Source organism: Somniosus microcephalus, chromosome 14 (assembly GCF_052327205.1).
Source record: "Somniosus microcephalus isolate GS21.2 chromosome 14, FLI_Smic_1.0, whole genome shotgun sequence".
Classification (NCBI taxonomy): domain Eukaryota; kingdom Metazoa; phylum Chordata; class Chondrichthyes; order Squaliformes; family Somniosidae; genus Somniosus; species Somniosus microcephalus.
In genome coordinates this window covers 88,285,535-88,299,948 of record NC_141000.1, presented here as the reverse complement: position 1 = coordinate 88,299,948, position 14,414 = coordinate 88,285,535, and the positions used below count along the sequence as shown (strand labels likewise).

The window sequence follows — 14,414 nt, the reverse complement described above, 5'->3', positions numbered from 1 at the left end:
ACGCCCCTCTGTAAAGCACTTTGAGATGTTTTCTTTCTTAACGATATATAAATGCAAATTATTCAAACCATGAATGTGATTAGGAGTAGATAGAAAGTCACCAGCAAAGGTCTCAATTTTTCCTGACATTTTTCCCTCTGCTTTATATCTTTTCTCAATTTAATTTCACCTTTTTTCCATATTTTTCTTCTGATTTATTTTAAAGGTGTCTTCCATTCAATAACATTTTGTTACCACTGCTGTCATTATGTACAAGTTTCATTCAGTTGTATATTTTATTTGCTTCTCCATTCTTTTGCTTTTCATTTAACTGTTTCATTTTATCTCGTGCTCTTTTTATATTGCAAGACTGCCCGAAATAGCGATGATGTGAAACCTAATTCTTTTATACTGTAGGTTGGATTCTGTGGTGTTGCAGTAACAGATGAAGTATTGTGTAAGCAACTTACAAATAACATTTATTTTGTAACTTACAGAAAGTTACAAACCACAAACTCTTTTTCTGCTCGCCAGCATGTGGAAGATCTGTAAAAACGAACAAGTATAAAATTGCTTTTGTTGGCCAGTTTTTGATGAGCACCGATCCACTGTTAGCCAGAAAAGATGATAGCAAAGTTCCCTTTAAGCTGTGCGACGGCACAGCTGACTCACCAGCTTTTAAATAAAAAAGCCGCGCATTAAAGGGGCCGCAGACCCCCCCAAAATTTGAAGGAACATTGGATGGCAGCCCCACCCCACCCCCCCCCTCGGCCATTGTCCACAGAATCGCTGCTGAAAAATGCCTGTCTAGGTGGGTCTTGCCACCTCATTAACTTTACAGTCCTGCTGTCAAAGTCAGGGCTAGCTTCAGATGGGTCAGTCATTTTTGATCTAAACCTGAATAATGCTTCCTTGATACAAAAATCTGTTATGCCTTTTAAGAACATAAGAAATAGGAGCAGGATTAGGCCATTCAGCCCCTCGAGCCTGCTCTGCCATTCAATAAGATCATGGCTGATCTTCTACCTCATCTCCACTTTCCTGCACTATCCACATATCCCTTGATTCCCCAATATCCAAAAATATATCGATCTCTGTCTTGAATATACTCAATGACTGAGCCTCCACAGCCCTCTGGGGTAGAGAATTCCAAAGATTCAGCTCCCTGAGTGAAGAAATTTCTCCTCCTCTCAGTCCTAAATGGCCAACCCCTTATTCTGAGACTGTGACCCCTGGTTCTAGACTTCCCAGCCAGGGGAAACATCCTCCCTACAGCTACCCTGTCAAGCCCTGTAAGAATTTTGTATGTTACAATGAGATCACCTCTCATTCTTCTAAACTTCAGAGAATATAGGCCTAGTCTATGCAATCTTTCCTCATAGGACAATCCCCCATCCCAGGAATCAGTCTGGTGAACCTTCGTTGCACTCCCTCTATGGCAAGTATATCCTTCCTTAGGTAAGGAGACCAAAACTGTACACAATACTCCAGGTGTGGTCTCAAATGCTTGTGACAGACTCTTTGGGCTTGAATTTCCAAGCCCCGTGGAGGCAGGTTTGGAGGCGGGAGTGGTGGGAAAATTGCAGAATCGGGGGGCAGGAACCCATCCCGTACCCAACCCGCCTCCGTACCAATGTCCCAGGAGGCGGGTATCCGACCTGTGCTGGGGGCCGCCTCCCCGAGGCGGGAAGGGGACTAGTGCCAATTAGCTGCCTGTTAACAGTTTTTTGCCTAATCTTTATTTTTAGCCCTGAAGTGTGGGCTTCCCGACGGCTCCGAACCACGCCAAGCTAGCGAGGCGGACCGTCGGTCTGAAGGGGTTGGAGGGGTCGAGATGTCTGTTGTGCAGGTGAGTGATGGATGCATGTGTGCAGAGGTAAGTGTGTGAGGTAAGTGTAAAGTGTTTTAATAAGTTTTACTTACCTTTACTTTCTCCTGCAGGCTTCCTTCCTTCAGTTCTCGGGAGTCCCTCAGTTCACCGGCACAGAAAGCAAAATGGTTGCTGAACTGTCAAAAGCTGCAGCATTCTGCTTTCGGGTCTGGAGAGATGTCTAACAGAGTCTGAGTAGAAGGACTCAAGTTAGAAGACAGATTGTCAGTGTTTGACAGATTCACAGAGCTGTCAAATGCTGATTTTTCATCTGTCAAAAGCTCTTGACAGATGAAATGTCAATCACTAACATCACCAGTAACCAGGTGTCCCTTAATTGGCCTGCTGAGCCCGCTGGGCAGGCTTAACAAGGTCAATTAAGGGAAATTAGCGTGGATTGGCCACAAGTCGATGGAGGCGGGACTACAACCTAAAAAGTGGAAGTCCCGCCTCCATCACGTCCCCATTGACAAAATCCAGCAATTTGGGTCCATGCAAATTAGGGGTTACATATTTTAAGACGGGCACATTTTGTGGTTGGATGACATTACAGAACTTAATTTTCAATAGTTCTGCATTAAAATATTTTTAGAATATTTATACTCTATTGATGGTTTAAATTGAAAATGAGCAAATTCGGCTTAAATACTGTATTGTAAGCCTGAATAAGTATAGGTCAAAAAAAATTCCCCTTTTAAACAGAACAGTCATCAGCTTACAAGAATTTAACTTCCTTTTTTCCCTATCAAAAGCATGTTCTCAGATTTCCCAGAAACTCAATGCCCGAAGGCACAGCATAGTAAGATACAGAGGTATGGAGACCAGGAATGTCTTAAGTTCCAGCAATGGTCTGTGCTGAGCTGACTAATCTTAGCCAGGATGATTTGGGATTCTATAGCACATCTTATCCCTAGATGCAGAGACAGGAGAAATAGCAAGGTTTCAACTCCTGATTGATAGCCAGTGACCCTGTTGAAAGCATATATGTGTGGATTTTGGCTTAGACAGGATCAGGGTTGGCCGAAGGCAGGATCTGGCTCGGCTGTGGTGTCCCCCTACATTGAATGGCCCATTGACACCCAAACTCCTTGCTCATTACTGAAGAATAACCATTGGGCTGTGGTATTGGGGGGCTGGTGCCCCCTGTGAAACCTATGTACTCCAGCATAGAAGAGGAGGAGTAAAGGGAGAAAATCAGAGGGAAATATTGGAGGGATGAGGGGTTGTGGGAGGGCACTTAAGAAATATTCGGCGAAACTTTCAACTTCGGCGGGGGCATAAAATAGACGGCAGTGGATTGGCTCCTCGTTATACGTGCCGCCCAATTTTTATTTCTACTGACTTCAATGGAAAGGAAACTTGGATGGTGTATATCGAGCGGCCGAACGGCTCCCGCCAGCTTTATGCCCCCGCCACAGTTGAAAGATTTGCCCATTATTTGCAACTAAAATGTGTAGTGTATGTACTTTGAAGAAGGAACTATATTCTGCAGCCCCTGTATACTGCAGTACCAGTAGTGACCACCACTGTATATAAGCCTGTGCAGTAACTTTGTATAGTAGTTCCAGTTTTGTCTCCACTCAGTAAACACCTGTTATAACCAACTCCTGCAGTCCGTGTCTCAATTACACACGGACGTAACACTGGCGACGAACAGATCCGAACTTACCTATAGTTCTGCACCACCTCATGGGGATCCATCCCTGAAGCGAAGTTGTTAGAGGTCGAGGCCAGAAGGAAGAAAAGAAAAAAACAAACAGAAGAAACGGGCGTCGACCGTGGGCAACCGCCTCTGATTCATCGAATTCGAAGATTTGCAGGAGAGGCTGTCGAGAGCGGGGCTTGGTTATCCTGTCTATGGTGTTCCAGCTAATCGGGCTGGTGGCAGGTAGTACACTGATCCTTCCTGGGCTGCGGCGGGCTAGAGCTCGATCGGGTGGCTTTTCAACGGGGCTGAGCAGCGTTGTCGGGAAGAGGAGAGAGAGAGAGAGGGTGGAGCACACAGGGCGCGGCCGGTGCTATGAAGTCGGGCAGCGTACGGACCTGAGAAGAATGAGGAAAGTGTCCCGTAGGGTTTGCTCTGACGACGGGAACAGTAATTAAAATAAAAGAAATTAGAAGCGCAGAAAGCCGCGAGGAGCTGCAGTTTGCCACGGGGACCGTGGAGAGCGGCGTTAGCAGCAGCGCGGGGGGGAAGTGCGCGAAGACCATAGGGCATCGCCATCAAGGCATAAAAACGCCAGCAACAGCGCTAGCAGCAGCGGAGAAGACAGAAAGTGCGGGAGGCGCAATCTTAATCCAGCGGGGAAGAAGGCAAAGCGCGGGAGGCGCCATTTTGTTCAATCGGGGGAAGAAGGCAAAGCGCGGGAGGCGCCATCTTAGATCTCCAAGATGCCGAAGACTGGCAATATCACTGCCTTCGATAATGCAATAGAAGACTGGACCACGTATGTGGAAAGAGTCGAAGTATATTGCAAGGCAAATGAAGTAGCCGATGAGAAAAAGGCATCGGTGCTACTAAACTTAATAGGCGCAAGAACGTACGGCCTATTGCGGAACCTGATCACTCCAGCCAAACCGATGTCGAAGAGTTTTAACGAAATTGTTGATATCCTACAGGAACACCTAAATCCTACACCGCTGCTGATAGCAGAAAGATTTAAATTCCACAAGAGAAATCAGCATAAAGATGAGAGCAATGCTGATTACCTTACGGAGCTACGCAAGCTATCAAAGCACTGCCAGTTCGGAGCAGGACTGGCAGATACGCTACGGGACAAATTTGTCTGTGGACTCCTGAGTGAAGGAACCCAGAAGAGGTTACTCTCAGAGAAAGAGCTGACGCTAGATAAGGCTTTCAGCGTGGCAGTATCGTACAAAGCAGCAGCAAGGGGAGCTGCGGAAATACAGCAAAAGCCACAAGAATACGGCACCCATGAAATGACACGGGGATTTGAAAAATGATATCGCTGTGGCAGAACAACCCATGACCAGAAGGACTGCTGGTCCAAGGACAAAATATGTAGGCAATGCGGAAAGATGGGACACATTGCACGAGTTTGCAGGTCTGGGAAGAAGACTAATGACAACAAAAAGGCTACTAAGGAACAGTACAGGAAAGTACAAAAGATGACGGACAGCAGTTCCGAAGACCAGAAGAGCGATAGTGAATCCGGGAACAAGAGATTAAGCTGTCTCAAACTTCACAACGTAATCACAAAAGAGGATCACCGAACCATTTGGGTCACCCTCACGATAGCAGGGTCCCAAGTCAAAATGGAATTGGATACAGGATCAGCCCTGACCGTCATGAATCGACGAGACTATGAGCGGCTATTCTCACACATACCCTTGAAAGACACATCCATTGTCTTGAAGATGTATATGGGGCAGAAAGTATACCCCAGAGGGAAAATAAGGGTGCCTGTCGAATACAACGGCAAGGAAATACAGAAATTGTATCTGTACATACTGCAAGATGGTGGACCACCGTTATTGGGATGTGAATGGATCAGGAAGATAAGTTTAGACTGGCACTCCATTCAGGCACTGACTGTGGCTGGTAAAAAGGATGACGATGTCACACCTGGACGATTGTCAAAAATCTTAGCTAACGCTAAAGAGGTATTTCAACAAGAACTGGGAACTCTTAAAGGCGTAACCGCCTCAATAAAAATAGAAGAGAATGCAATTCCCAAGTTTTTCAAAGCAAGACCGGTACCGTATGCAATTCGCCCAACCGTCGAGGCAGAGCTGGAGAATCTGGAGAATGCAGGCGTGTTATCTAAGGTAGACTGGAGCGAGTGGGCGACACCCATCATTCCTGTCATGAAGAAAACGTTAAACAATAAGTCTGAGGAGCCAAGGAAGGTTCGCATCTGTGGGGACTACAAGGTGACGGTGAACCCAGTCCTTCACACAGTACAGTATCCTCTCCCGAGGATAGAAGATATTTTCACCTCACTATCTGGAGGGAAGCGTTTTACAAAAATTGACCTAGCACAAGCATATTTGCAGATGGAGGTTGAAGAATCCTCTAGGAAGTATCTCACGATAAACACTCACAAAGGTCTTTACCAGTATAATCGACTGGTATTCGGAGTAGCATCAGCTCCGGCGATATGGCAAAGAGCGATGGAACAAGTCCTGCAAGGGATTCCGGGGACTCAGTGTTACTTGGACGACATCCTAGTGACAGGTGAAAATGACAGTGAACACCTTGCCAACCTAGAGCAGGTGCTCACTAGACTAAGAGAACATGGGCTACGAGCCAATCGCCCCAAGTGCGAGTTTTTTAAGAAACAGATATCGTATTGTGGCCACGTGATTGATGAAGAGGGGTTACATAAGTCCCCTGACAAAATTGAAGCAGTAGTTAAGGCTCCAGCGCCTGAAAATGTGTCGCAACTGAGGTCATTCCTCGGATTGATGAATTACTACCATAAGTTTTTGCCGAATTTGTCCACAATTCTGCACCCACTGAATGCCCTACTACAAACTGGAGTAGCATGGAAATGGGGCGATGAATGTAAGCGGGCCTTTCAGAAGAGTAAAGACCTACAACCCATCACTACCGATAAGACTGGCGTATGATGCGTCTCCCTACGGCATTGGAGCGGTACTGTCACATAAATTCCTTGATGGTTTAGAGAGGCCGATAGCTTTTGCGTCACGCTCGTTAACTTCAGCCGAGCGTAACTACGCCCAGATTGACAGAGAGGCCCTCAGCCTGGTGTGGGGGGTGAAGAAGTTCAATCACTACCTGCACGGTCAGAAATTTACTCTACTAACTGATCATCAACCTCTTGTCTCCATTTTCAACCCTCAGAAGGGCGTCCCGATAATGACAGCACAACGGCTACAGAGGTGGTCCCTTTTCCTAGGGGCACACCAATATGACATCGAGTACAAAGGAACTAAACAGCATGGGAATGCTGATGGATTGTCACGCCTACCGTTGCCGACGGTGGAAGAAGCACCTGCAGTGGATCCTGTGGAGATATTCCACTCGACCATAGTCGAATGTCTACCTGTGACGAATGCAAACATAGAAAAGGAAACACGAAATGACCCGACACTCTCCAGGGTCTATGATTTAACGGTGAAGGGATGGCCAGCACATGGCGAACCACTGTTGCCAGCATTCTCGCCGAGAAGAGAACAGCTGTCAGTGTGCCGAAGAACCTTGATGTGTGGATCCAGAGTAGTAATTCCACCCAAATTGAAGGATAGAGTGCTCAATGAGCTTCATGAGGGTCATCTGGGAGGGGTAAAAATGAAGAACTTAGCCAGAGCGTTTGTGTGGTGGCCGGGAATCGATAGAGAAATCGAAGAGATGACCAAGAGCTGTACAGGATGCCAGAAGGTCCAAAACGCCCCACCACAAGCCCCTCTACATCCATGGGAGTGGCCCTCATCTCCATGGCAAAGGGTGCACATTGATTTTGCTGGTCCATTTATGGACTCGATGTTTTTAATTGTGGTGGATGCACATTCAAAGTGGCCAGAGGTAATAAAAATGTCCTCAACCACCACAGAAAAAACTATCACAGTCTTACGAACCATATTCGCCAGAAATGGGCTGCCTGAACAGATTTGCTCCGACAATGGACCACAGTTTGTGTCTGAAGAGTTCCGGAGGTTCTTAAAGAACAATGGTGTTAAGCATTACACATCCGCCCCATATCATCCAGCCACCAATGGATTGACTGAGAGGTTCGTTCAAACATTCAAGAAGGCTTTCAAGGCAATGTGTAATGAAGACATACCCCTACAACACAAGGTGGATAACTTCTTGTTTGCCTACCGGAATGCGACACATGCGGTTACCAACCAAACTCCAGCCATGATGTTCTTCAATCGAAGGCTACGATGCCGCTTGGATTTGGTTAAGCCAAACATCAGAAGAGATGTGGAGAACAGGCAGTTTCAGAATATGAATGAAAGGCCAACCAGGAGTTTCAAGATAGGTCAACCAGTTTTGGCCCGGGACTACCGCACAGAGAAATGGCAGCCACGAACGATCTGCACACGGCAAGGACCTCTAATGTATACCGTGGACGTTGGAGAGAGCATTGTAAGATGCCATGCTGACCAGATTCTAGAGTCACTGGAAAACGACAAATCCACACCACGATCCGATACACCTGGTGATGAAACTGAAGTACCAATTGCATCTACCTCAGAATCGGTGATATTGGAAGCAGACGAACCAAACAACGACGTTGATCCCGAATCAACTTTGCCAGAAGAACCTGATACCCCAAAGAGGCGTTATCCAGACAGAATCAGGAAGCCTCCTCAAAGACTGAATTTATAATTGCTTAACTTCAGCTAATGTATATAGCAACTGTAATTGTAAATATGTTATTTAATTATTAATCGAATGTTATGTACTGTTTAGCTAAAAGGGGAGGAATTGTAGTGTACGTACTTTGAAGAAGGAACTATATTCTGCAGCCCCTGTATACTGCAGTACCAGTAGTGACCACCCCTGTATATAAGCCTGTGTAGTAACTTTGTATAGTAGTTCCAGTTTTGTCTCCACTCAGTAAACACCTGTTATAACCAACTCTTGCAGTCCGTGTCTCAATTACACACGGACGTAACAAAATGTATTTGTTAAAAGCTATTATAAGGTTATGATTAACATAATCATCTGCAGTATATCATTCTAAAAGAGAAAAAGAGCAAGAAAGAATACAAAATTCAAATTCACTATTTTTTCAAGGAGAATTAAAAGCTTACGATTCATTCTTGTAATAGACCTTATACAACATTCATAGATTTAACAAATTCTCAGTTTACAAAAATTGTTTAGGGCTACATCCTCCCTCACTAACAAAGAAACATCATAACTTGCTCCTCACTAAAACATTCTGTCAGCGGCTTAGCCAGGTATATGCACGGTACACAAATCCAGACATCTGTTTAGAAATGCTTGTGCCAGTGATTGCATGTGTGTTATCTTCATATTATTCACTGCCATTATTGAAAGTATAGCAGGACTAAACACGATCTAATTGAAAACATTACAAGCTCACTACAATATTACAATCACGCAAATACATAGACACAAAAATGGATGGTTTTTTCGCTGGTTTTGCTTACTAGGGTTAGGAACACACTCATTTTTGCAGGCAATTAGGTTAAATAACTGACTAGAAGCTATTTGTGTTATCACATTCTGCCTTACCTAAATGAGAATACACCACTGTCCACAAAATAATATCCAAGAGCAGGAGAGGAGCTATATAGTTGACACAGCTGGAAAAAAAAAATTTTTGTTATTAAGCATTGTGAGCCACAAATCCAAATGGAAATAGCAAAACTTAAAATTGCAGTTTTTATAAGATGATTCATGACAAGATGTAAAGGAACAACTCATACTCTGCCTGGCTGACATGAAAATTCATGAGTAGTAAAGTCAATAAAACATTGTAACCATCATCATAAGTAGGATTATAAGTCACACAGCTTCTTTTAGTGGTAGAACAGTGATGGAACCTGCCCCCCCCCCCCCACCATTTTCAATTAAGCCACTATCTCCATGAAGTACAAAAGTATTCAGTGGAGCTGACATGATTACGTGTGATAGAATATCAGAAACAGACATTCAAATTTGCAATACAGGCAATCAGAGGTGTCTTAAAAACAAGAATTTCAGGTCTTTCACCTTATGTAGAATGCACATCACACCATTTCATCACAATGCAATTAATTATAAGCTATGTCAATCCTATAGGTCAATAAAACAGTTAGGGGGAAACATTTGGTTGCCTTGCGCCTTCTGTTAGCGCCCTAAGAGCTTTGAGGCAAGGAAAGATAGTTGAGTGGTCAGGGGTTCAGTGGACCATCTAAGCTGTGTTTAAACTAGCCGAACTGCTATTGGGCTATAGCTTTGCACTTCATCTGATAGCGTTATAACTAGAAGGTGAACAAAAAGCAAAATATTACAGAAACTTTTATTGCGTGGATTTTTAATTGAACAATTCGGCCAACTTTCAGACAGGTCCTGCATAAGTATAGGTATACTTAATGGTGATTAACTAGTGGAGAAAGCAATAAGGGTTTATAACACGACAAATAACCTATTTTCTGTTAAAATTACTATGACAAAGCATTTCAGATTATTAAAGGCAATCTGCAGTTTTACTAAAATATACTCAACCATAATCAAAAATACAGAATATATAACTTTCCTAGTAAAGGTTCACAAAGAACATTAGCAGAAAGGCGACAAGCAAATACAAAAAAACACAAACTGTGCTGCATCTGCCTCTTCCTATATTTTCTCATTTATAAAACTTTAGTATTTCTAAATTGCTTACCATGCTCTTCAAAACTTCTGACAAGGTTGAGTAGTTTTTAGATTGAGGCATCATTAGTTCAGGTGTAAATGACTGTTTGGATATTTTCATACTTCCAATATAGTACCGAGAAGTTCCATTAATTTTGATGCTTGGATCAATAAAGTCATCATCAAATGGAGTGGCTCCTTCAAAACAGGAAGAAAGGTTGTTATCAAATATCAGCTCAGAATGTACATTTAAGAGATTAATTTATGTTAAAGATTAAAATGACAAGTTTTAAAATCAAAAAGCAATTGATTACTAAATGCTCAGACTCAGTGGTGCATTTTACATTAAATCTGGCTCTGCATGGCAACAATACCAAAGTCACTTGCGTGCAATAACATTTTTACAAAATTACATCAAGATGTTTAACTCTTCCCCCTCCCCAGGTTTCTTTTAAAATGCAAAGATTTACACGAAAAAATAGTATTAAATTTGTTTTCCATTTTCCTTAGACCAATGTTAATTCATAAAGGCGTAAAAATGAAAAGTTCAGGCTTTTATTTTATTCATAAAACAAATATTTTGATTAGATACAAGTTCATCATCACAATCTAAATCTGGGCCCTGAAATATCATAAGGTGGTGCATCTCAGTGTAAGTGCTGAGATATGACAGTTCAGGACCTGTGCTGCTGACCCTTCCAGGGTCAGGAGGAGGTCCTGCAGGATTTACATGCCTTTGGTGGGATAGGAGTGTAACTGGGGTGGCCCATCCCTGCCAAAGAGGCTGGAAATGCCCACGGCTGGGTGAAGGGAGGTGCCAGGTGCCCCACCGTGGAAAAAGGTGGAGGGCCCCGGCAGGTTTTAAAACTGTGAGAAAAAATGGTTGACTAAAAACTTCAGGAGAGCAGGCCATAATTCTGGTAGCCTCCAATTCTGGTAGATAGGCCCCCTGCCCGCCTGCTGCTTGCCTCGTATTCCCACTCGGCATACCTGCACTAACCATATGCCGGGTCCACAAGAAAAGCTGAGGCATGGGAACTGCAACATTTGGACCCTTTGCTCCCCTTACATTGATGATCCTATACAGCCATCCCAGACCAGTGAATGTCTGCATGACAGCTACATTTTGGAGCTCTTAATCACTTCTGGTCTTGCCCAAATTGAATGGCTTCAATGTTGTAGCAAAATTATTATGAGTGTTATCTTCTTTAAACGATGTTGATACCATAAAGCAAAATGATACTCAAACTATGCATGAGCACTTGAGTCAGTGATGAGCAAAGGGGAAAAACTAGACAAAAGGGTGCTTCTTCCTCCCAGTGTTATGGTCAATAGTAATATGCAACTTGCGACATGCACATAAAGACTATAAACTGAAGTTGGTTAGCTACATATTTGTGTAGCTTTAATTTAAATTCTAACCCTGGTAAAATGGCTTGAACATATTTAAGTTGCGATCAGAGGAGGTAAGTCGCTGCCCCAAATTTAACTTCCACTGGGCCTGGTCAAAATTAGTTCACAGGATGTGTGCATCACTGGCAAGGCCAGCATTTATTGCCCATCCCTAGTTGCCCTTGAGAAGGTGGTGGTGAGCCGCCTTCTTGAACTGCTGTAGTCCGTGTGGTGAAGGTACTCCCACAGTGCTGTTTGGGAGGGAGTTCCAGGATTTTGACCCAGCAACGATGAAGGATCGGCGATATACTTCTAAGTCAGGATGGTGTGTGACTTGGAGGGGAACTTGGAGGTGGTTGTGTTCCCATGCACCTGCTGCCCTTGTCCTTCTAGGTGGAAGAGGTCGCAGGTTTGGGAGGTGTTGCCGAAGAAGCTTTGGCGAGTTGCTGCAGTGCACCTTGTAGATGGTACACACTACAGCCATGGTATGCCGGTGGTGGAAGGAGTGAATGTTTAAGGTGGTGGATGGGGTGCTAATCAAGCGGGCTGCTTTGTTTTGGATGGTGTCGAGCTTCTTGAGTGTTGTTGGAGCTGCACTCATCCAGGCAAGTGGAGAGTATTCCGTCACACTCCTTACTTGTGCCTTGTAGATGGTGGAAAGGCTTTGGGGAGTCGGGAGGTGAGACACTCGCCGCAGAATGCCCAGCCTCTAAACCTGCACTTGTTGCCATAGTATTTATGTGAGTGGTCCAGTTAAGTTTTTGGTCAATGGTGAGCTCCAGGATATTGGTAATGCCGTTGAATATGAAGGGGCGGTGGTTAGACACTTGCTTGTTGGCGATAATCATTGCCTGGTACTTGTGTGGCGCAAATGTTACCTGCCACTTATCAGCCCAAGCTTAAATGTCATCCAGGTCTTGTTGCATGTGGGCATGGACTGCTTCATTATCTGAGGAGTTGTGAATGGCACTGAACACTATGCAGTCATCAGCGAACATCCCCACTTCTGACCTTATGATGGAGGGAAGGTCATTGATGAAGCAGCTGAAGATGGTTGGGCCTACGACACTGCCGTGAGGAACACCTGCAGCAGTATCCTGGGGCTGTGATGATTGACCTCCAGCCACCACAACCATCTTCCTTTGTGCTAGGTATGACTCCAGCCAGTGGAGAGTTTTCCCCCCAATTCCCATTGACTTCAGTTTTACTAGGGCTCCTTGATGCCACACTCGGTCAAATGCTGCCTTGATGTCAAGGGCAGTCATTCGCACCTCACCACTGGAATTCAGCTCCTGTGACCAAGGCTGTAATGAGGTCGGGACCCGAGTGGTCTTTGCGGAACCCAAACTGGACATCAGTGAGCAGGATATTGGTAAGTGCCGCTTGATAGCACTGTCGATGACCCCTCCATCAGTTTGCTGATGAATGAGAGTAGACTGATGGGGTGGTAATTGGCTGGATTGGTTTTGTCCTGCTTTTTGTGGACAGGACCTACTTGGGCAGTTTTCCACATTGTCGGATGCCAGTGTTGTAGCTATACTGAAACAGCTTGGCTAGAGGTGCAGCTAGTTCTGGAGCACAAGTCTTCAGCACGACAGCCGGATGTTGTCGGGGCCCACAGCCTTTGCTGTATCCAGTGCGTTCAGCCGTTTCTTGATATCACGTGGAGTGAATCGAATTGGCTGAAGACCGGCTTCTGTGATGGTGGGGACCTCAGGAAGAGGCTGATATAGATCATCCACTCGGCACTTCTGGCTGAAGATGGTTGCAAATGCTTCAGCTTTGTCTTTTGCACTCACGTGCTGGATTCCACCTTGATTGAGGATGGGGATATTCATGGAGCCTCCATCTCCCGTTAGTTGTATAATGGTCCACCACCATTTACGACCGGATGTGGCAGGACTGCAGGTCTGATCCGTTGATTGTGGGATCGCTTAGCCCTGTCTATAGCATGCTGCTTCCACTTTTTAGCATGCATGTAATCCTGTGTTGCAACTTTCCCAGGTTGGCACCTGATTTTTAGGTATGCCTGGTGCTGCTCCTGGCATGCTCTTCTACACTCCTTATTGAACCAGGGTTGGTCCCCTGGCTTGATGGTAATGGTAGAGCGAGGGATATACCAGGCCATGAGGTTGCAGATTGTGGTGAAATACAATTCTGCTGCTGCCCCACAGCACCTCATGGATGCCCAGTTTTGAGCTGCTAGATCTGTTCTGAATCTATCCCATGGTCGTAGTGCCACACAACACGATGGAGGGTGTCTTCGGTGTGAAGATGGGACGTCCTCTCCGCAATGACTGTGTGGTGGTCACTGCTACCAATACTGTCATGGACAGATGCATCTGCTTCAGGTAGATTGGTGAGGACAAGGTCAAGTAGGTTTTTCTCTTGTGTTGGTTCTCTCACCACCTGTCGCAGGCCCAGACTGGCAGCTATGTCTTTCAGGACTCGACCAGTAGTGGTGCTACCAAGCCACTCTTTAGTGATGGACATTGAAGTCCCCCACCCAGAGTACATTCTGTGTCAGTGTTTCTTCCAAGTGGTGTCCAACATGGAGGAGTACTGATTCATCAGCTGAGGGAGGGCGATAGATGGTAATCAACAGGTTTCCTTGCCCATGAACTGAAGCCATGAGACTCACAGACTCCTTCCCGCCGGTATGCCACTGTGCCGCCAGCCCTGGTGGGACAGGACATACCCAGGGATGCTGGCATAAGTTCTCAGATGCTAGTGAGGAGGACTTTGCAGAGTCGACTGGGCTGGGTGTGCCATTGTTTGTGCCGTTGTCGATGTCAGGTGGCATTATTTATTAATTTTTTTTTTAACAACTGAGTGGCTTGCTGGGCCATTTCAGAGGGCAGTTAAGAGTCAACC

General features: G+C 45.0%; 1 protein-coding gene across 1 annotated transcript in view; it reads right to left on the bottom strand.

Moving 5' to 3' along the window:
* The window catches only part of LOC147107671 (suppressor of tumorigenicity 14 protein homolog), an 83,064-nt gene that overhangs the window by 66,778 nt on the left and 1,872 nt on the right, over positions 1-14,414 (bottom strand). The window contains exons 3-4 of the mRNA XM_086006897.1: positions 10,180-10,346; positions 9,045-9,115 (exon numbers count right to left, since the gene is read on the bottom strand). Coding sequence (XP_085863023.1) covers positions 9,045-9,115; positions 10,180-10,346 — 238 coding nt within the window. The remainder of the gene's footprint in view (positions 1-9,044; positions 9,116-10,179; positions 10,347-14,414) is intronic.